General features: G+C 41.7%; 2 protein-coding genes across 5 annotated transcripts; one reads left to right on the top strand and one right to left on the bottom strand.

The window, feature by feature from the left end:
- Positions 1–2,273: 2,273 nt before the first annotated feature.
- Positions 2,274–7,200, bottom strand: CD24 (CD24 molecule). The gene is made up of 2 exons (XM_075145614.1): positions 6,971–7,200; positions 2,274–4,246 (listed from the first exon to the last, which is right to left on the bottom strand). Exons 1-2 carry the CDS (start codon positions 7,037–7,039, stop codon positions 4,064–4,066), a joined length of 252 nt encoding a protein of 83 aa, XP_075001715.1. The 5' UTR covers positions 7,040–7,200; the 3' UTR covers positions 2,274–4,063.
- Positions 7,201–10,802: 3,602 nt separating this feature from the next.
- On the top strand, positions 10,803–23,319 carry MTRES1 (mitochondrial transcription rescue factor 1). 4 transcript variants are annotated; one of them, XM_075145611.1, is made up of 6 exons: positions 10,803–10,873; positions 11,056–11,138; positions 16,710–16,876; positions 20,465–20,903; positions 21,723–21,795; positions 22,854–23,319. In XM_075145611.1, exons 3-6 carry the CDS (start codon positions 16,855–16,857, stop codon positions 23,028–23,030), a joined length of 711 nt encoding a protein of 236 aa, XP_075001712.1. In that variant the 5' UTR covers positions 10,803–10,873; positions 11,056–11,138; positions 16,710–16,854; the 3' UTR covers positions 23,031–23,319. The 4 variants fall into 4 exon arrangements, 3 of the variants coding, with proteins under 3 accessions (XP_075001712.1, XP_075001714.1, XP_075001713.1); XM_075145613.1 differs by lacking the exons at positions 10,803–10,873; positions 11,056–11,138; positions 16,710–16,876 and adding an exon at positions 18,729–18,955; XM_075145612.1 differs by lacking the exons at positions 10,803–10,873; positions 11,056–11,138; positions 16,710–16,876 and adding an exon at positions 18,731–18,889.
- Positions 23,320–23,336: the final 17 nt, after the last annotated feature.

A 23,336-nucleotide genomic window follows, 5' to 3' on the forward strand; every position in this document is an offset into this window, starting at 1 on the left:
TACAAGGTGTCATTGTGAGCTCTGCTGTGGAGCCTGATGTAACCCAAGTGCAGGGAAATGCTGCCTCGGAAAGATGCATGACAAAGGACCAGGCCCTGCAAGGGCTCCTTCTCATGGGTCCTTCCGCAGGCCAGCGGGCTGCGTAAGAACAACCCTCAGGAGAAATTACTCCGTATGAAATACTGTACTAATGACATTAGGGAGTATGCTACTGTCTCGAGCTAGCTTGAGAGTATTTGCGTTGTACAGACAAATCCTAAGTGTTTGAGGGATTAGGCTAAAAGCTGGGAATGGCGTGTCAAAATAGTCCTGAGTTCATTTGAAAAGTCATTTATTGAGATGCTAATAACGTCACGTGTCCATGTAGACCAAGTGGGGCTGTCCTTAGCACAATACAGCTGCACCATGCACACTGCCTTTCACATGCGGAGAAAGACTCGGGATACATGATTTCATCTTGCTGAAAACAAGGAAGCCACTAGCAGAAGCTTCTGGGTATAACAGCATTGGATCTGGCCCAAAATACTTCACTTTGTGGAGAATTTTGTTGAATGAAAGTTGTTCATTCAAAGTCCCTGCAGATTTCTAAACCAGCTGAAAACTGCAATTTGAAAAAACTTAAGGGCTATTCAGAATATGATGTTGTGAAGGAAGGAACAGTAGGCTGCACACAAACTGTAAAGTGCCCATTTTAGGCTATTTCGTTCAAATAACACTATACTTTATTCAGGACATGTGTGGCTAGCATATGTTTACAACGAAAGCAGTGCCATGCATCAAACAGAAGCAGAATTGTTTCAGAGTCATTGCAATATACATTATCCAGACACACTCCAGCTGGACAGATTTGTGAAAGGGAGAGGCATAGGTAAGAGCTGGTTCCAGTTATTATAGGTGTTATTTTAAAAAATTAATAGTCGTGAAGTGCGTAGGCTCCATTCTCCTCCCTTCCCTCCCACCCTCCCATCTCGCTAAATAAATCCATCATGTCCTCTTTCCCTGGGTGGATTTCTTCATCACTGATTCTATTGTTCTGTGTTGGAATGGAATGGGACAAAGGTTACCAGATCATTTTTCTAAATCACTCATCACTCAAAAACTCAAGAGAATTTAAATATGCTTAGATACTATTAAAAAGCAATCTGGCCCTATTTCTTCCAAAAAAAAAAAAAGAAAAAAGAAAAAAAAAGGCATTCCACCAATTAAGCCAACCACCCCAATTCATTTGAATATTTAACAAGAACTTAACTTCAAACATATTCCTACACTTCATTTATTTTGCTGGTACATCACAGAATTAAGGACCATTGTTGCAGCCTTTCTTGATCTCTGTCTCTTTGGAGAGAGTCTCTCCATTTTCAGTTTTATGTTTTTAAAAAAGATACACAGCCAGGTAATTGTTGGTGTAATATTTTATCCTCATGCTTTCTTCTGGAGCATTCAGAGAGAAGCTAAACAAGGGAACAATGTGCTCTGATACTCCCTGCAGATTCCAAGATTTATTCAAATGGTGAGCTTTGATAAACGCATGCCGCTCCTCAGGTTTGTTCAGCCTACTGGAAAAGTAAAGGACACAATCAAAGGCCTGCCGCGCTGCATTCCCTCCGGAGCCTCGGGAGGCCTCTCTGGGGCCCTCTTTCCCACTGAAAAATGCAGACTGTCGTGCAGCATGCCTAAGTAGCTAGGCGTTTTTAAATGCATTTCTCCACATCTAGGGAGTAAAGATAATCACTTAGAATATCATTGGGCCTTTAACAGTTATTAGAAAGGAGTACATCTGAAAAACAACAGACACAACATTGGAATGTCATGAACTGTAACTATTTTTGAATTCTCATCCAGTTAATTTTTGCTTTCCAGCAAAATATTGCACAAGTTCCTACCTCTTCCAGCCTCTCTCCTTCATCAAGCATGGCGAAACTTGAATTACCAGGATATTCTTATTATTATATTAATGGAGTCTGTGGGAGTCAGAAACCTCAAGCAGTTAATTCACATACTTGATAACCAGAAGCTGAAAAACAGCTTTAGCCGTCGTAAGGAAAATAACTCATCGCCACAGTAAGAAACAAAGGAAAACTCTGTTTAAGCACTGTGTGTCTAAAATGAAAGCATACTACTACTTTGAAAGGGAAGAGGTTGTAGTAAGTATGGAAAACTTACTACAGTTACTAGAGATGTTAACCAACCCTCACCCACTGATTTCAGAGTGGAATCCACACTCGCAATGTCACTAAACCTTACAGAGAAATAAAACTAATTACGCTTCAGCATTTCTAGACCTTGAGATTTTTAATCACATATACTGTCTTGCTTAACAGTTCATTCACTTTATGCAGGCAAGTTACAAGTTGTTGTAGAAGTTTCTGGAAGTGCATCTAGAATGCATTGCCTGTCCACTGTTTTTATTTACAGTTTTTTCCAATGAAAATCAGTAGCTAATAAATCAAAGCATAATTACACAAACACAAAAATACAATCATTAACATTTTACTGGATACAAACGATAAGCATATGGAAATGTCCATGTACACTCACTGACATGAATTTGTGTTAGTTTGCTATTAATATATGTACTTTGAATAGGTGGTAGTATAACTGAAAGACAGATTTGTATTTAAAAAAAAAATTAGAGAGCCACTCATGTTTGACATGATCTTATACTGAGATAAATATCTATACACACGTATTATCATCAAGGTAGTTGAACCTCCTCAACAAAGCTTGCTTTGATCAAGTACCAGATACTATTATCTAAAGTGTTGAATGATACAGAAACAATCTGTGCAAGTGTAGCAATTTTGATTCAGAAAATTTTAAAAAAGTAGTATTTACAAAGGTAACTTTTAAATTCAGTGATTAAATTAAGACTCCAGTCTCCGTATTCTAAACACCTGATCATTTAATTTCTTATTTTTGGCGTTTTGCTCTCCTCTCCCCATTTCTTCTCCCCAATATTAGCCCATGTTTAAAGTAAACTATCACAATTAAAACTCTTCAAAAAAAAAAACACAAAAAACCAAAACAGTGAGTTATTCACGTTGTGCCAAAAAAAAAAAAAAAGCAGCACTAGAACATTACTCAAAAGATTCCATAAATCCTTCATAATTAAGGAAAGTTCCAGGAGCAAAAAGAACTTACACAACCTGTAGAACTTGGGAGAAGAAATAGGAGAAAGAGGAGACGTTTATCCCTTGACTTTTTTTTTGTCTAAACTTCATTTACAAAAAGCTCCTGGTACTTTTCCCAATGTTTCCATACCTCTGTCCTCTGGCACATACGGTTTAATATACAAACAATTTAAATAAAATGTCAAATTCAAATTCCCACCGTAAATAATTTAACTCTTACGAAAAATGGTGGGTTTTAGCTATTTCAAAACTAGCCCTGCCTGGCTAGCCATTTGGTTAGGACTCAGAAATTAAATAAGAGGGTTCTTAAAAAAATTTCGTATTCTACTTTAGCATTGTAACAATTTCATACAAATGAAGTCTAGAAGAAACCCTTTTCACTGATATTTTTTCTTTTGTATACATCCTACTACCCATAGGTTATAACCATATAGGCTGTGCGAGAAACAGAACCACTCGAGCTTCTCTGTTTTCTAGTGGTTGTTGACTTTAATGAATTTAAATGGAAAATCAAATCTCTTCAAGTCCTTATTCTAAATGGTAGATAAACCCTCTAGCCTTTTTTCTTGGTGGAGTGTTATCATCCATCCTCATTATAAGATGCTGCATTTCTTCTCAGCTTTAAATCAGGGGTTGTCAATACTGTCTTTTTGCTTCCATCTTGTTTTTCAAATTCCAACTCATTTGATGAAAGAGCTCATCGTTTTACCTCCTTGGTGAAGTTGGTCTTTCCACACTGGTCAGCTTTGGAAAGTCAGAATACTGAGTGCTTCTCTAGGTCAGACTGTACTAATTTGAGTATGGAGTGGAACCAAGCTGGTTTGATGTAGAGTTTGGACTGATTTATTTTCGTGCTGGGTCGGAGATCTAGCCATCTCAGATGGTTCAGGAAACTGGGTGGGGAGTGGTAGCCATTTCCATGCCAGAGTTTCTTAACAGCAAAAATACAGAAGAGAAACTGAGAGAATGAAAAGAAGACTTGTGGTTGAGTGAAGGGAATATCCATGTCCCTGAGCGGTGGTATTGTTCACTGAATTTGTGACAGTTGACAGAGAAATGGAACTTGCTGGAGAATTGTTTGAAGGTGTTGGACTTGTTCCATTATCGCAGTAGATCTAGAATGCGGGGGGGGGAAATAACAAAAAGGAGATTTTGTGGGTTTGTTTTTTTGTTTGTTTGTTCATTAATACTAATTTGTCTTCTGATTTAAAAAAACAATGTGTAGCACCACTCAGTCACAGTACTCAGATACGATACACACAATTGCTCATGCCTATCATTGTGCAGTTAAGAACAAAGACATTTTGAATTGCACACATGGGATTTGTTAAACAAATAAATTTAACATTTTTCTAAATGTTTTTCTGTTGTTACATAACTATCACTTTATCAAAACCCTGCACTAAAACAAAAGATAGAATAGAGAAGTAGGTTTCAAAAAACCTCGCACCAAAAAAACCCCACAAATGTAAAGCTATGCAAAGACAGATCTTAGGATAAAAAAGATTTTTGGACAACCGCATGAATTCATTGTCTTTGCAGATTAAGCCACAAACAAAACTATGAACAAACAACGGTGAAGAACGTATTGATACTGTTTCTGGGGCTGGTTTGGAGATTCCTTTCAAGCAATGGTGGGGCTTATGTGAGTGGACTTAATATTCCAGCCTCTCTCATCTCCTATCTTGCTGTAGTAGTACTGAACTGCAGAACTTAACACATTGGAACTATACTGATTAAATCATAACCTATCAGCATGCTAGAGCGTACAAATAGGAAATGCAGTGGAAAGACCATATAATATTAGCAAATTGAAAAAAATGCTGACAGAAAGCAAAATCAACAAATACAATTTTTTCACCCAATAACTCTGCATTATAGGGATAGAACATAAAAATTTGCACCCTACGTAACTTCAGTATCAAGCTATTTCCTACATGTGCACAGGAAACCTTTCAAAGCTAACGTGTTCTTTTCTTCCAGTGAAAAAAGCATGTGATACACAAGGATGAAAAACAAGGGCAAGAATCACATATCTGCTCCCCAAAAATGAGCATAGTTTAGCAAGCTTGGCTTCAGCTCTGTGGCAGCAAACTTGTATTATACTAGAGCCTTCTGATAAGCTCTGATAGGGTTAGTTGAAGTAAAAACAAATGTCTTTTTTTAAACAAGAGCAGTTAGTTTAATAAATAATACTCTCCATAAAAGGTGTCCTTACTGTCTCATATTTCCAGCGCTGCTGAGAAAATTAATTTTCTTAACAGAAAAAATAATCAGTCCCTCAATGCTGAAGCCATAAAGTCAATGTTAAATTTATTAGAAAATTGCATGAGCATTTTCTTTAAGTATTTTCTACTGAAAGAAAAAAAAAAAAAAGCATAAAATAGAAAAATATCAGGATGGTGTAAAGCTTCTGGTAGTTAAGGTTTTTGGCAACCAGCAACATGCTGGAAGCAATTTAGGACTGCAGGATAAAAACCACTGTGTGGAAGTTTCTGTTGAAACCAGTCCGAAAGTGATCAATAACGAATTGCAGTGTTAATAACCTACAAGCTGGATACGAGGCAAGTCCCAACCCGCCCTGGAATTTTTTCAGTCTTCATACAGAGTCTCCACCACTGTTTCACAGTTGGTTATATATTTTTAAAGTTTTCTTAGTTTTAAACAGAAAGCCTAGTTTCTGGATAATTTTTTTTGTGGAAGAGCTTAGAGCCAAGTTTCACAATGTCATGGTAGATGGGACCCCAGACAGATCTTCTTAACGAGCATGTGACAAATACCGGTAACCCAAAGAGTCTGATCCTGCTCTCATCACTGAGAAGGGCAAAACTCCACTGAGCGCAATGGAGAAGGGACAAACAAAGGGGGGGGGGAAGAATATTTACAACAATCTCCAGCAATCCTTTTGCTGTTTATTTTTATGATACTGTGTTATTGACCCTTTTCAGAAGGTGGTCTCTAGGGACAACAACATCGATCCAGTACCTGGGAGCCCCGCTTGGCTTGACTGCTTACAGAAAGGCAAATCACTACTGCATTCGTTACCTTTGCACCAAGGGTAAAGCTTGGCCAGCGCAGCAGCAAGAGACTCACGTCTTTGCTTCAAGCCCCCAAACCTCCCGCTCCCGCCCTGATCTGAGCCCTAGGACCGGACCCAAAGCCCCGTACGCTTCGGGGGACATTCAAACCAGGGTCCCGCTGCCCTCCAGCTGTAAAACTCGGAGCTAAGTCGGGTTTGGAGGGATCGTTCCCCTTCTTTTCAGCGGGGGAATGAACGCTCCTCCGCCACGCACACCACGGCTCCGCGCCTTTCCCTCGAAGATCCCCGGGAAAGAAAAGCGGCGAACTTAAATTTCATTTCTTTAATTTGACCGGGGTAACCCACGGCACCGCCGCCGCCTTCCCGGGGCGCTGGGCTCGTCCCCGCCGCCCGCCCGAGCCCATCCCTGCCCCCATCCCCCGGAGGGCTGCGGGCTGAGCCCACCCGCAGGCGGCGCGGCCCCTCCCCAGCCGGGGCTGCCCGGGCTCGCTTCTCTCGCCCCACCGTCGCCGCCCCGGGCCGGAGGCAGAGGAGCCGCCCGCCACTCACGGCCGCCCGGCGGGGCGCCACGGCGGCCTCCGGGCGGCGAGATGGCGGCAGCACCCCTAACGGCCACGCGCCCAACGGCCACCCGCCCAACGGCTCCTCAGGAGAAACCCGCCCCTCCCCGCGCCTGAGGCGACTGCCACGGGGCGCCGTCGCGGGTGGGGAGGCTGAGGGAGGGTCTCGGCGTGGCTGCTCTCCTGCCCCTCACCCTCGGGCCGGCGGTGGGGAAGCGCCGAGCCGCTCCGGGGCTCACCTGCGTGGGTAGGAGAAGCGCCAGGAGCAGGAGCCCCAGGCCGAGCCGCGCCGCCAGCGCCGTCCCCATGTCCGTCTGCTGCTGTCCCGCCGCGCTGCTGCTATTGCTGGTCCTGCCGCTGTGACTGCGGGCGAGAGGGATGCGCCGCTCAGCCGCGCCCGGCCTTTTTATGGCAGCGCGGGCTCCCGTGACGCCCCGCCGCCGCCGCCTTCCCCCTCCTCCTCCCCACACCTCTGCTCCCGCCTTCCGTGTCCGCCGCCCCGCAAGTCGCTACCTCCCCCTGGGCCTTCGTCCCCGCTCCCCGCGTGGCTCCGCTTCCCCTCCCCGAGCCGGGCTGCTGGGGCAGCTCCCGTAGGGCAGCGCGCTGGGGTCCTGCTGGCCTCTCCTCGACAGACCCGAGAGCTTTGTTTTCCCCCGTTTGGGTCTTACGGGCGGTGGTGTCTTTGTCTAGTGCCGGCGTCGTGTTCTGGTATTGGGGGACTGGCACAGGGCTGCAGAGGTTGAGTTGCAGTTACTCCGGAGAAACGCTTATGTTTATAAAAACATCAGGCTTTTTTATTCAAATCATGGGTGAGAGAAGGAAAGATAAAGAAGGCTGTAGGTATTTCCAAATGATGGGAACAGTGGGTAAAAGGCTGAGGAGTTAAGATCCCATCTTGTTCAGAGCTGCCTTACCAGTGGTGCTCAGATTTCAGACCACAGGTTGCAATTTCAAGCACTCTTTGAATCTAAATATTTTATTATTACAATTTTGTCTTAAAGAGTAGGCAACCTGTGTAACAAGTGGAACAGAAGGTTCTTCCAGCTGTAGCCTGTGCGTATGTAAGGCTCTAGCTTCTGGCACAGTAAATACTGTAGTTGTATTGTATCTCCTCCCTTAATAGACTGAAGATAGATTGTGCCAGTGCCTCACCAAATCAGTCAGGTATCTCAGTGTACAGACAAATTAACAAAAATAATCTGTGTCCACTCTATAAACTACAAAAAGAGACACACGTGCTGATTTTATTGTGACAAAGCGGTTACTTCCATTTAAAAGAAGAAGAGGATGTCCTGTTAGCTTAGACTAATCAATGGATTTTAAAATTTTATATGTTCATGTTTATCTCAGAACAAAGTGTGAGGAGATATCCATGTTCAGCACTACATAACTCATTTATCATCTTCAGGGGCAGGACTGCTTTTCAGGAGTTTTCGAGGACATTGCTAGAACTCGGTCCTGAAGAACAGGAGATGTGGAGACATGCTGCAGAACTGGATGCTGGGACTTGCGTTAGGCAAAATATATAATTCTAAACCTAGTCCCACAGTAATTGCTTCAGAATGCCTGACAAAGTTATAGTTATTTTGTTTTTCCAGGAATAAAGGCATTTTTCAAGCTGTACCACCCAAGATCTCAACCCTTATTCTGTACCAAGATGAAAGATCTTCTGAGAGGTTCACTAAGCCCGAAGCACTCATGAAGGAACATTTCCGTGTTTTTTATACATCCCTGATCATAGTCAGAGTCCAGTTGCTAAGTATTTGAGGCGTAGTCTATCTGTAGAGTAACTATGGGAATAGGCATCAAACTGAGGGTCTTATGTCTCTGAATATTTGCTGGTTGTCTGCTGAATGCTGGTTACAAGATGGGTTTTCATGATTATAGGGATATAAGAAAAGAAAAAAGGAAATTGTGATCAACTTAAAATGAAAGAGGGGTGACAAAGCTGAAAACTTTCCTATTACTACTTTTCCTTGCAAACAGTTTGCTTTAGTTGTCACAGTTAAATGAAATCACAAATGGGAGGGAAGGTCACCTTTCACTCAGTAGACATGCCTAACACTACAGAAAAGTGAAATTCCCCGTGAGAGAAGTCACGTGAATTACAGCAATAAAGTGAGGGCTCACACTGTTCTGACACCAGATCCCCTCGGGAAGATGCAAAAGGAAGGGAATCCAGTTAGGGCTCTACGATAGCCGAAGTGAAGAATATTCCTACTGTAAAGCCAACAGAGATGGTTCCCATTACAATCTCTCCCACCTTGTTTGGGAGAAAAGGAAGTGATACAGCTGTTGCATGACCCCGCAGGGATCATAACTGGCTTTTGCAGCTTAAAGCAGCAGCTGAGACACGTTAATGTCAAAGCTGGAACAGATGACAACGAGGGAATAACTATCAGATGGCCTTTCCCATTGTCTCTACCCAGTGCATCTTACCTGAGGTCTGGAACTGCATCTGTAAAAAATGAGGATGACACACGATTCTTGTAAGGTGACATGAACCAACACAGCATTATACAACTGCTAATTATTATTATACAGTGTATTGCACTTTTTGACATTTTAACAAGTTTCAGTGAAAATGGGGATACCTTTCTTTTTGCTAAAAGTATTATAAAGTCTGTTCCTTTCTTTATTTAAAAATAAAGAAAAATGCAGAGGTTTTAGAACATTTGGCAGAAATGATAAATTACTGAAATAATAAAACTATGTTAAGTTTATGTTCTGAGGCAAAAAACCATGCCTTTCTGAAATATTCCTGAAATACTAATGCAAATAAGGAAATGTACTGGCAGCAAGGGAGAAGCACGAAAAATATTTTAAGCCCAAGATTTTCTTTGAAACTTTTGTCATTGGAAATTATAATTATAATGCCTATGCTCCATTAGATTTCTACAACTAACTCTCCCTATTCAGGAAAGCTGCAATACTCTTGACTCCTTGTGAATACATAAATCACCTGCACTCCTAATTCCAAAATCTTTACTTTTTTCAGCTGAAGTCTATAATGAAGTCTGCAAAAGATGTATCTGAGCAAGAGACCAGGACCCAATATATGGATTTTTCTACGAGGCAAGAAACACTGTAATTGAGTTGAGAACTGTACAAAGTGAAGCACTGCTATCTGGTGGCCAAAAGGCACTTCTGATTTTTTTCTGTCAGAAAAGATAATATACTCTCTCAATCAAATATCCTTTGATAGCAGTGTACTCTAAGAGCTTTCATGATGCTGAGATACAGTGTTAAATATTATTTTTAAATCTCCATTGTTCTGCTTCCTTTATTTTTTTCTAGGTCAGAATAGTACTGAGCACCTCTCCCAGTTAAATACATAATATTTGATGAGAAAGCTTAACAAAGAAAAGGGAGAAAACTACTTGATCTTTTGGGTTAAAGCAATTTCACCTGTATATTCCACCAGTGACTTTTAAGTTGATTGAACTTTGCAATAGGCATAACTTTCAATCTGGTGATCAGAAGCAAAACTCGTGCTGCTTTGTATAATGCATTAGCAAACAAGATCACCTAAAATGACTGGCAGACAAAAAAAATTAGTTGTCTATAGAAGGAAGAAGAGAAGTAGTTTCCAAGACATATAAGTAATGTATGTAAATTTGGACAAGCTTTAGCAAAATAAGTGTAGCCAGAGCATTGAGTGGAATTCATGAGAACCAATTTTGACTTAACCATTAATTTACTCTTGCCTTTTAGCTGCCAATCTTGATCCATCTAAGCTTAAATATTTTAGGAGCATCCATTGCCAATGAGAATCAGTGGATCCTGTGCTCCCAACCAGCTCTTCACCCTCCTTGGCTATGCATGGACTAGAACTTACTGCACCCTGTGGCTCATCCCAGGGTCTTTATCCATTTCAAGTTCATGCCAGAGTGCACTGCAGCCCTCAGTACTCACCTGGGTCATATTATGAGTTATTTTAGTGAATACCCATCTGTGAATATGTTATGCATTTACATATTAGAACCTGATCTTTTTTTAAAGAACAACTTTGAAGAAAGAAATCCAGCTTTGCAGTGTGTATCAACTAGCCCGTATATGCTGATCTACGCTGACATCATCTGGTGATAAGTTTCTTTGATGTCCATTTTTGCCATATGGATTTTGCCTTGAGAAACTCACAGGTCAATATTTTCTAATATATAGAAACACTATCTTTTCATATGCTAGGCTGGCCCTTCTCTTGCTACTTGTTTACAGAAAGTACCTACCTTGCAGCAGGATCAAAGCTCCAGCCATATAATCAAAATTTGCCAGCTTTTTTGAAGCACCCTTCCTTACAATTGCACATTCACTATCATTGCAGAACAAGATTGAAATACTGATGGGAGATGGCTGGTTGAAGCTGGTTTTAGACAGCAGGACAAAACTGTTTGGCATGTGTCTTGGGTAAGAACTTGGAATATATGTTGAGGATTACATTCCTTCTTCCAGTGGAGGGTATATATTAAATTTATATTAGTAGAGTTTTTAATGGAAGGCATGATTGGTGGTACTGTAAATCTCCACCTGGTAATAAATGTTGATTGGATTCAACTCTACATGTCTTCAGACATGGGCCTTGCTGCCATGATCCAGACCCTCATTACACCAGGATTCCATCGGTGCCACTGTTTCCCTTCTACATTGATCCAAGGCGAAAAGCATCGGGCTGCTTAATTAGAGGCATATAGTTATGGAAGTAAACAAAGCCGTGATTTCCAACCCTGGAATCATAAGCCTGGAAGTTTGAGCAGAAGGGAAATTATGATTCCAGAAATAGTCTCAAGAAGAAATGTTTAATAGTTGCCGCTCTAATACCCACGGATCTTTTGACTTCTGGGTAGACTTGAAGGGATGGTGTCCGCTTACACAATTAGGTGTGGCTTCAGATCTGCTTGAAAGCACACCTTTCTCCCTAAGTCAAACAAACTCTTGGGTGACATCAATACAAACAAATTAAATGGTGGCAGAGCCTGTTCTTTGGCCTTGAGGCCAACTGACATGTCTAGCCATGTCCATACTATTAAACTCTCCTAGCCTCCAGAAAACGGAGGCTGAACCTAAACTGCCTATTGGTAGATAGTTGTCCCTGGCCTGGGCCAACCCCGGAATCATGCTCAGGAAGTGTTTGGGATCATGCTACTTGGTATGGGACAAAACCAAGACAGGGCTTTCCTTCAGCTCATGAGGCATAATGTGAGATAACAGGTCTATAGACATGAAGAAGTAAAAATGATCAAAGGTCATTTTCTCCATCTTCTGATTTGAGGCATGTTTAAACATAATTCTCAGAAAAAAACGATGAAGGGTATTCCACAGCCTATAGGCCTCCTGTTCCTTTGCCAAATTATCTTTGCAGAGTATATTTCTCTTAATACAAATTCTTCGTTGCTGCAAACTTAAAGTAATGATTTATTGCATTGCCATAGTAAAGCACACAGATAATAATTGATGGCCAGATTTGTAACAAAGTGTTTACTGGCTGGAAACGTACCAAGCACTTCGCGTTGAGAGGAGGAAGGAAGGGTCACATGACAGCAGCCGTCTACATCGAAGTGAGTCTCCTTGGAAACGCTTGATAGATGATGAAGGGAAACGAGTGCTTCTATGATGTAATTAATATCATTTTGACATAGACATCTGAAACAGATTAATCACATCCTGGAGATGCCTACATCTCTTCACTGACTACCAAAAGAGTGCAGATTATTAGCTCAGACATTTGCTACTATATTTTCCCTTATTTTGAGGAACAGGTTCAGTTCCTTCAACCTTTCTCCATAGGATTTCTATGCATTTTTGTCACTTTCCTTTGTAGTCTCTCAAATCTGTCTTCATTAGATCATGTTGTCCAAAATAACATGCTCTACTCAAACTGAGAGTTCAGCCTTCAACAACTCTGTTGATGCAGCTTAGAAAGAAATTTGTCTTTTTTGCAGCTGCAGCTTCATAATGTTTGTGGTCTGATACAATTTTGAGATTATCTCACTCCATGTCTTGAACAATAGTGCAATGTTAGCACTTTCACCATCTCCTTGAATTTTCCTTCTATGATGAGAGTTGTTACTAATTGCAATTAGTGCAACCAAGTTCTTCTCACCATTAGCTTGAGCACTAGCTCTCTAAGTCTGTGATTTCTCCCATTGGATATGATATTCTGCATTACCTCTCTTACCAATGGATGAAAAGTTAGTTAGTCATCCTGATATTATACTACTACTTCATTCTGTTTCATTCCAAACAAATGAAAAAATGTTCACTGAAAATCTCTGCATCCTTATTAGTCATTTTAACCATCATCATTAGTTTATGACTGTTGGGATTTCTTCTATCCCTGACACATTTCAAGAACTACTTTTTAGCCCTGCCTACCAAGCATTTTTTCCGAGAACAGTGGAAGTCTTTATCTTCTCTTGAGAAGTGTTGAAAATCTGTATCTTGCAATTTGAATCTAGTATTTTTCCATTTCCCTTTTTTGTTTGTTATGGTTTGCTTATTTTTTATCTTTACTTACTGCCTTCTCTTTGCCACTAGACAGGGCAGATTTTTACCCACAGTTATCAAAAAGGTAGTCTATATAAAAAGGGAGCTGCCTTACAGAGCACTCCTAGTCATGACTGCTGCATGGCGTCCTGAAAGGCTTATTCTTTTGTAACCTTTTCTGGGTAATTTCTAGTTTGAGTACGGGACAGGCAGAGATAACAAGGTAATGAGAATGAACCATGGAGAAATCTGATAAACAGGAACAGAGAAAGTTGGAACTGTTTATTTTAGAAGACAAAATAAGAACAAATATGATTAAAAGGTGTATAAATGGACAAGTTCTAGAAGGTAGATCAGCTCTTCTTCCCATTTCATAATATAAAAAGGGACCAGGCTAGGATTTGAAAAGATTAACTGCTGAAAGGAAACATGTATCTTGTATCACTAAGAGTGTTAAGACTTCCTGTATCTTTTAGATGGTGAACTCTTTGTCACAAGGTATCATTAGGCAATGAGCAGAGAAGGAATGGTCACGTAGTGATGAGAACATCCAGAGTTTAAATAGCAAGTGTTGCAAGGACACACTTCCCTGGGAGACAGATCATCCCAGATCTTCCTACTATGTGATTTATACATCTTTTATATCTCTGCAGCTGGACGCTGTGAAAGGATGAGACAGCCTTGACACCAAGCGATATGATTACTCTGACATTCTAACCCCACCTTTATTTATATTATTACTTTTTTTTTATATCAAAGGTGTATTGAAACCTACAGATAAATTTTTCTTTCCTAAAGCAGTAATGTTTATAAATGCTAATTAAGGCAATTTTGTCCCTTAGCCACAATGGAAGCTGAAGTACTTTGAACAGCCTTATTTCTGCTTTTAAAAGCAAACCTGACACAAAATATAATTTTAAAAAAAGAAAAATTTAATTGTACACAGACGGAGGAACAATCTAAACTTCGTCATTGGAAATTAATTATGTTAGACTTGCATGCATATATCTTGAATTAGTTACTATCAATTAGAGAAGAGAACATTATATTCTAAATAGTAAAGCCATTAATCTGAGGAGAATACAGAGGAAACAGGGAAGTAAACAAATAATTCAAACTAATTAACATTTGCTCATGGAATGTGTAGTTTTATGGTTAATAAGTAAGGTTCAAATAACAAATGCTTAATTGATTGCTTTTTCTTTTTATTGCATTTGCCACCCGCTGTTAGCGGTAGCTAGATAAATTCTAGAGCAGCAACCAAAACCAGCAGGACCTAAGCATGTTCACTACAGAATGAATGAAAGTCTGAAAACCCAGCTTAGGAAACAGTACATTAACATTTCCTACAAAAAAATATCATGTTTTAGACAACTGGCAAACAAGAACGTGAGGGAAAACCAAACAAACAAATCTCATTGCAAACCTCTCACCAAATTGGGGAGTTGAAGAATCAGCAGTGAAACTGCGGAGCCTTTAATCTCCAAGTAGCTGGATTGAATACCAGGCTGACTGAAGGAAGCTACTCACTGTTTTCCTCCCATTTGCCTAACTACTGATGTAACACTGATTTTCGCTGGCAAGGCAGCTATGTATTTCTGGTTTAGGTGAGTCGCCATGCTCTGACTTATTAGGGTGGCCTCTATCAGCTTCTTTAGCGCTGGTCAGAGCAGTCTGCACTGCCCACCTCCATTTTCTTTCTCATTATGGCTCAACGTGGCCTTCTACTGTAAAAGAGAATAGGCAGACAAAAGCCAAATTAGTCAGGTAGTGAAAAGGATGGGGAAAAAAAAAAAAGAATGTTACTTTAGCAAGTGCCTATATCTCCATCACTTAAAGAAATATAAAACAATACCTGAAACTCATCCACCTTACCTTACTCATCTAATTATCCATCTATAATGTCCAAGACGAGTTTTCAAGGAATAAGTAGGCTGCAAGCAAAGGTGCTTTGTGAGACCTTGCTCACTTCTGGCAAGGGATTCTCTCTGCAGGACGCCAATGTGGCTGCAGGAAAAAGTGGACAGAAGTTCATAATGCGGTTGTTATTGCAAGAGATGAAATGGCAACCACAGAGAGTTGGTCAGTAGAGAGAGACAGAGCCAAATTTCTGTGTACATGGGGGCTGGAGACATTAAAGGTATCCTAAAGAGAACAAAACCAATGTTTTACAGTAAAAATGGCACAGTACATTATATGGGTAAATGTGTGAGAAAGGAAAACCTGTTCAGAGCAGTGTGCCAACTGAAAAGGTAGCACTGGAAGGGCTAGAAAAGGAGTTTCTGCTGCATGAAAGATTAGTTGTCAGAGACAGGGTTTAGAGAAAGAGATGGTAGGATTATTTGGTCATAGACTGGATGCAAATAACAAGCTAGAGGAATTGCCTCCAGACTATGGACTAAGAAAAGAGAACATCTAAGCAGTTACAATAGGTGTGACACTGGAAAAGGTGAATTAGCAGTCAGGGAGCTTTAGCTGATTATTCAGATTAATATGGACAAACTTAAAGGTGGTGCTCACACAGGGACACTGTGTTTTCCCAGGCTGCATAAATATGCATAGAACACTGTCCAGTCACCTTCTCAGTACACCTTGAAATAAGCAGTGTAATTTAAAAGGCGTGTGGTTCCAACAAGGTAATGCTGAAGCTAAATCTGCAGTGACAAGTAATCTGGTGAGATGTGCATGGCAGAATGTTAGTCAGAGCTACTCACGGGGCTAGAATGGCAACATGGTGCTCTTGACTTTATTTTGAGATGCAACAAGTGTCAGCAGATCTACTGCTGTCACTTGCAGGAAAATAAAGGTAAAGGAAAAAAAAACCCTGGGCAGTGGGGAGGGAATTCCCAATTGCAGATTCTAACATACAGGTCAAAAGCTATTAAGAATTTTCTCTCTGAGCTATCAAAACTAAAAGACTAATCTCCTTGTGAGTGAATCTCATAGGGAGTATATTGAAATACACAAAATGAAAACCGTAAACAAGAGAGGAATTACCCTTCCTAGACAGGAGCTGACTCCACTGAAAAAAAAATGAATTCTATGAGAATAGCCATGGGAAGAAGAATACATCTTGGTCAGACTAATTTCTCACCTAAACTTCAAAAGGATACATAGACCACCACTAATCTGCCAGAGATGAATGATCACTGTTTCTTACCAAAGCTGAAACTTTTGACTGTATGTTGCTGAAGTGTCATATGGTTTTTTTTAAAAAAGCTTCAAAGCTTAAAGAACATCCTCGTCAGATATATGTATGACTAGCCTGCGTTTGAGCAAAGCCTCTTGAGAGCACAGCCCGCGCTCGTGGCAGCTTTGAGAGGGAGCTATTCACTGCCATCTAATGGTAAACTGGAAGAAGAGAAAAATTTGACTCTGGTCTTCACCCTGTCGGTTTTGGTTATAATTACAGTTTGATATAATTAAAGTAGGACTAATGAATATTAACTTCATTTTTGCCTTTTTGGTCATTAAAAAATGCACTTAATGACCCAGGTTTGGAGTTGCCAAGACCTCACACAACTGGAGTACAAATCTTAAGACGAGGGCTTTCATGGCCCTTCTTACTCTGTGGCATGAAGGAAACCTGATGACAAGGAGACCCGTGTGACACTGAAGTTCCTCTACAGTCCAGGGCTGAATGAATCCTGACAAAAACCTTGGTAAGGATCTGCTTTCGTGACCGAGACATAATAGTAACATGATGTAGCTTCTAACTAGTACAACTAGAACAGTCACCCATGTAGCTGGACTAGGAAATGAAGCAAGCGAGACAGAGGCGATGTCTCTGGTTGGTGTTGCACAATGATGAGATAAATCAGATGCATGATGCCTGTTTGTGACATCCAAGTTACATTTCCCCTGTGACTGGAGAGGGACCTGTTTGAGTGCCACACTATTAACCTGCAAACTGTAAGACCTGCAGGAAAGGATACCGAATGGTGAATTGATTACTTTCTGGTTTTGTAAGATGCCACTATATTATCATATTTGAAGAATACAAAAGACAGAGTGACTTTAGGCACATTCTTTACTTTGCCTTTCAATATGAAGATGCAATAAAGATGTATAATGCCAGACAAACCTAGAAAGGCCCTAATACTTATATCTTTGTTTACTAGGAGTAAGTTATCTTCACTCTTAGCAAAGTTAGAGCATGACTTTAATCCTACGTGAGACAAATCAGATTCTAAGAGCTCTGAAAAGAATGGGGTGTATGGAAAGCTAGGTTTGGGGTTTTTTTGTTGGGTTTTGGGTGTGGGTTTTTTCCCCCATAGAAGAGGTAGCGTTTCTGCTCAGAGAATCCCCACTGTTCAGGCATCCATTTTCTGTTCTGACTCATTATGTCCTACTATGAATGCAAGAAAGTTACTCTCATCAACTTTTTTTTTTCTCTCAATAAGGATGTATGTATGTTTTAAGACATATGAGGGAAAAGCGCCAAAAAGCTAACAGCTACATTCCCAGCTGTAATTGGTCAGAATCTCACAGAACTGGGCACTGGAACATTCAAAATACATAAAGATGTTCGCAGCTTCCTTCCCAGTGAGGTTTCTAAGGAGGGGAAATAGCTTTGCCAAGGAATTGCTCCATTACAAAATATCCCTGACATAAAAACCTCTCATTCAAATGTTTTATGACAAAGTTTATACAGGTGTAAAATTAAGCAATCACTTACAATGCCCGTGCTAATTGCACAGCTACTGTGCAGCAGTAGCACCACTTATATCACTTTCTGTATTTGCTGGTAACTTTCCAAGAGAGGATAGGTTTATGAGGTGAGGTGATGGGCATTTTAAAGTAGAACTTCAAAGCTGAGGAGCCTTTTCATGTGCCAAAATTACCCTGAACCTTGTTACGGGCATTTGCATCAGGGCAAGATGCTGCCAATCTGGTGATGTTGCATTTTGTACCTGTTTTGTATGGATACAGAGAATTCCCCAAATGCCGAGCAATCAGAGCATTCAGAAGAGAGCTGTGCTGGTGCGTGGCAGAGAGAAAGCTGGAAGAAGGCAGAAGGAGGGATGCACCTCTCCTTGTTTCTGAGCGCCAACGAGAAGGGAGTATGGATTACCACCAGTAATGGAGATGTGGAGTGAAAGAAGGAGACATAACGTGAAGAAAAGTAACAAAGATAAGGACAGGGGAAACCCAGACCACAATGGGATTCGGATTAGACTCTCACCGTGGCCAAGCCTTTCAAATTAATCTGTGGTCAGGAAACTTTAGCATCTGCTGGAGGCGTTTCCCCGGTAGGAGATTTCCACTGTGTTCTGGTTTGGGCATGTGGGCAGAGCCTGAGGGGCTGAAAACACAGGCTGGCCCCTGGCGCTGAGGTCCAGGTGGCTTGAGGAGAGGGCGGGAGGGTACCCGCTTCAGCCCGCCGCCCTCCCGCCTTTCTCCCAGCTCCCTCCGTCCGCCGCTCCCAAACCGCCTCCAAACCCCGCCCGGCGCCGGCGGGCACGGAGGGCGGGGAAGGGGAGAGGCACCTCCGCTCCCCGCCCTCACCTTCCCGCCCCGGGACGAGGAGCCCCCCCGCCCGCACCCGGTCCGCCGGGCCCCGGCCCCGGCAGAGGGCGCCGAGCCCGGGCTGAGGCGGCTCCGCCTCCGGCCTGCGAGCGGCGGCGCGGGGACGGCAGCGGCAGGCCCGGGCCTGAGGCGGCTGGAGGACCCAGGTAACCGCGCCTCGGCCGCGGCCCGCTGCGCCCCGAGCCTCGCCGGGCCTCCCCTCCGTGTCAAAGGTCGCGGGGCCGCGGGAGCTGTGGGGGCTGGCGGGACGGGGGTGGGCGTCGGCCGGGCCTGCGCGCCGCGGCCTCCCCTGGGGGCAGCGGCCAGAGAAGCCGGGGCTCCCCGGGCCCTCCGCCGGCGTCGGGCCCGCCACCGAGGGCCCTAAGGGCGGGACAGGGACTGTCCCTGGGGCGGGGGCACCCATTGCACGCCGTAATGGCTGGCGTTGTCCTGGCTGCGTGCTTTTCAACGGACTTCCCGCCTTCAGCAGCGTTCAGCCCTGTGTCCCCTGTGGTGGGTGAATCTCTGTCCGCCTTAAGGTTTCACGAGGGGAAGAGGCCGCCCTTCGTATTTGGGGCGTGCTGTTGGCCTTCTGGCGGGGGCCGTCTCAGCGGCCGGTGGTACCCGCTGGCCAACGGGGAACAAAGTGAGACTGAGCGCTAAAAATAAGCAATAATAATTGTTCATACATTCAAGTAACTGTTTTAGGAATTTGTCCCCAAACTGAGGAGAGACGTAAGTCGTCTGTAAGGATTGCGCCATCCTAATTTTTAAACTGTGTGTCATAAATTTTAAGTTTACATATTTCAATTTAAAAAAGCCAAGGGGGTTGTGATTATTTTTATTTGCCCAGTAATTGCCCTCATTGATCAGAGTTTTTCCCCAACCGCAAAAAAACCCTCATTCAGATCTCGGCAGAGTTCACTTGGGTGCAGGGAAAACAAACTCCAGTCTCGTGAAGAAACACGTGTTTCCTTCCACACATACAAGGCCATAGGAAAAGCCAGTGCTCCACCTAGCTAGGAAGGTCTGTAAATCAGTTTCTAAGAGCGTTGGAAGACATCTGGGGTTCTTTGGGTGTTTCCACCTGCTTGTCCCACCTCAACAGCACAGGGGAGCTTGCACATGAGACTGGTGTTGCAGGCATCAGTCCAGTTGCAGTACATAGAGCAGTGTTACTTCTCCTGAACTCTGCCTTGATGCTATTTGCCATTCGGAGAAACGGGAGAACGTTGTGCAGCATTCTGCCATGCAGGAGTCTTGTGGTCTGAGCAGAGACCAAAATTAAGCAGCTTTTGACTCTTCTGGGTTTACTTGCTTGCGGTATTGAGCAAATTGCTTTTATTGAGAATGAGTCATGATAAATGTAGGTCACTGTGCTTTTTATGACATAGTTAACTTCATTTCTGTTTCTTTTGCGAGTTGTATTTCAGATGAAGGGAGGAAAATGCCACAAATGTGTTTGGACAGTTAATATTAAACACCAGAAAAGGAATTATGAATGGAGTATTCCACTGGGGGTTTTAGTGTTTGTTTTTCATCTGGTGGTTTAGCTCTTTGTAATGGTGGACAGTGTATGAGAAAGGCACATCATAAAGCCTTGTGCTTTTAGATGATGCATTGCTCTATGGGGAACTAGATAATCATCTTTCCATAGTAACTATGATGCCGTACCTTGAGAAATCCTTCCAATAGTCAAAGCAGTTGCTCATTTTTACATATGAATATTTGTTTTATTTTAGGGTATGCTATGACTGGCTTCAGACTCCCCATCACTGCTTTTAGAAAACTAAATGTCTGGTTTGGACTGTGGGAGAAATTCCCCTCTAATAAACTGTATCCCTCTTGGAGGAGAAGCATATTCTGTAGCTGTCAAGCAAGCACAGTAAACTACAGAAGATGTTTCAGTTTTTCCCCAGTAAAACTCTGTGCACTAAGACTTTCTCCAGAGTATATCTCAGTACTTTCTCTGCGGAACAAAAGTAACAAAAGCTCGAAAAGGAGCAGACAAACCATACAAGAAGAAGAGGAAGAAGAGGATGAAGATGAAGAGGAAAGTAATTTGGAAGATGAATTTGAAAATGATCCCAATGTAGTAAAAGATTACAAAGATCTTGAAAAAGTAGTGCAGTCTCTTCGATATGATGTGATCATGAAAGCTGGTCTAGACATTGCAAGAAAGTAAGTATGGAAGAAACAACCTGCTGATGAGAAAGATGTCATGTATCTAAAATTTGAGTTTTGATACCCTTTTATTGCTGGAATAACTCAGTATCTGGGGGTTTTTTGGTGTAGCTGTTTTGAGTGTCTAAAAATACGGTTTGGATATATGGGTGTTCTTGTTTGTTTCACCTTACCTCCCTGTTTTCTGCTTTTTGCTGTCTGCAATATTTCTAAGATTGCTGAGGAGGCGTTTTCTATCAATTACTATTTATTTAAAGTGAAGAAAACACAAAATACTGTACTAAGTAATACAAAAAGATCTAATTTGAGATTGAGCGAGTAAAATAATACGCTGCCTAATGGCTGTAGAAATAGGTGAGGGTAAGTATAAACCTAACATACTAGGTCAATCAGGTAAATGTGCACTCTATAAATGTATCGCAATGTTTGATCCAATGCAACCTACAGAAGCCTTATATTGCAATGTTGTTAGTAACAGAATATTAGTATAACTTATCACTTAAAAATGATTAAACTGGCTGGTGCCGGAAAGGGGACATTATTCATTGAATATTCAGGGGACAGGTCTTTAGAAACAGCTTTTTATTGCTTGCAACTGTGGCACAGAGCAACTATATTCTAGTATTTAATTTAATATCTATGAAAGACTTTTTCTTTACTTCCAGTTCAAGTCTGTCCTAACCTTAAATAAAGGTATCCTTTATGGGCAAATTAGAGTTGTGGAAATGTGAGCGGTATTCTTGTGTATCTGCAAAGAAACAACTGCATTTGGTCTGCTGCACACTGTAAATGGAATAAAACCTTGTTTTTCTTCAGTAAAGTAGAAGATGCATTCTACAATAATGAACTCAGGCTGAATGGAGAAAAACTGTGGAAGAAAAGTAGAACTGTAAGACTTTTTAAAATTTAAATCTTTTAATACACCACAAGAAAATAACTAAGACATGACCTCTTCTTCTCTCTCCTTTTACTTGGGTCAGAAGAGCTAACCACTAAATCGCTCTGCAAAGGTGAATGAGTAGCATTGCTAACACCACGTCCAGCTTTGCGTGTGTGTGACCAGTTCCCTGGGTAAGACAGGAGTAAAAACTAAGGCTGAAAGTCAGGAGAAGGCAGATGACAAGATGCTGAAGGAAGTGCTGGTAGATGTGAGGTTGATGGAGTAGGAATGATTAAATCTTGGTGGAGCAGGCACATGATTAAAGAAAAAGAGAAAGTTTCTTCCTAGAAAGGGATTGAAACTGGGGTAGCTCAGGACAGGTTATTGTATCTGTAACAGAGCACACAGGAACACAGTTAGAAGAGGCGGAAGGGTTGCAGGCCACACTTGTTCAACAACAGAGCTCACCAGAATGGTGACAAACATACTTCTACCCACCCGTTATGCGAGGGTTATCCTAGGTGGTGGTTACCGTCATCAAAGGACATCAAAGGAGAAAGAAGTTTTAATTCCCGATCCCCTAAAGTTAAGGCTTGTTTTTGAGAGGCATGCTGCTTTTATGACTTTTGAAAGGAGCGCAAGGAGTTGACCAGCACTCTGTTCTTTAAAACACTTTAAACTGTTTTAAAGGCAGGAGGGAGAACTTTGCATTTTGCTGTTTTGTGTCTGTATTGATACAAAAAGATTGGCAGGAAACACCCTTCAGGAAAAAACCATACTACATTACAACTTTTTCACAGAGTTAGATGTCCGTTGTAGAACAGGAAGGGTAAAGCTCTTGGCAGAGAAGGTCATGAGACATTTAATTGCGTATTGCCAGGGCTTTCCTAGACGTTCATAGCTGGAGGATCTATAATGGGTCTAGTATTGCCTGCCTTCCTCCTCTCCTGTGAGATAAGAATATTAAATGGAAGGAAAGGAACAAAATTAAAATTGGACTTAGACTTCAGGGATTTGTTTTCCTCAGGGAATGTTTATAACGACTCATCTTCTCTTTCTGTTTCCAGGTGAAAGTTGGTGACACGCTGGATCTCATAGTAGGTGAAGATAAAGAAACAGGAACTGCTGTAGTTTTGCGGGTAGTCTTAAAAAAAGTATCTAACAAAACTGAAAGTGAAAAATACAAAGTAATTTTGAGGCGTTGGAAAAACTTGAAAGTGCCCAAACAGGATGTACTTAAGTAACAGGGGGTTGCATGTGGCAGCATAAGATTTTTGCAGAAAACCGTATTTGTTGTTAAATAGGAATTTTGGTTAAACAAAATTACAGTACCCTTTTTTAAGGGCTTGTGTCAGAATGTTATCTCCCTCTGCTGCGTACATCAATATTCATGCAATAAGCCTGTCACTTTTTGCTGTTAGTTTTGTTTCATGGTATTGTGGGATGAAAGATCCAACCCTTACATTTCCAGGCAGTTTCCTTACAGGTGTTATAAATAATGAACCAATAAAGGCTAATTTGATCACTGTTTAATTGCTGTCTAATTTTGT

Source organism: Calonectris borealis, chromosome 3 (genome assembly GCF_964195595.1).
Source record: "Calonectris borealis chromosome 3, bCalBor7.hap1.2, whole genome shotgun sequence".
Classification (NCBI taxonomy): domain Eukaryota; kingdom Metazoa; phylum Chordata; class Aves; order Procellariiformes; family Procellariidae; genus Calonectris; species Calonectris borealis.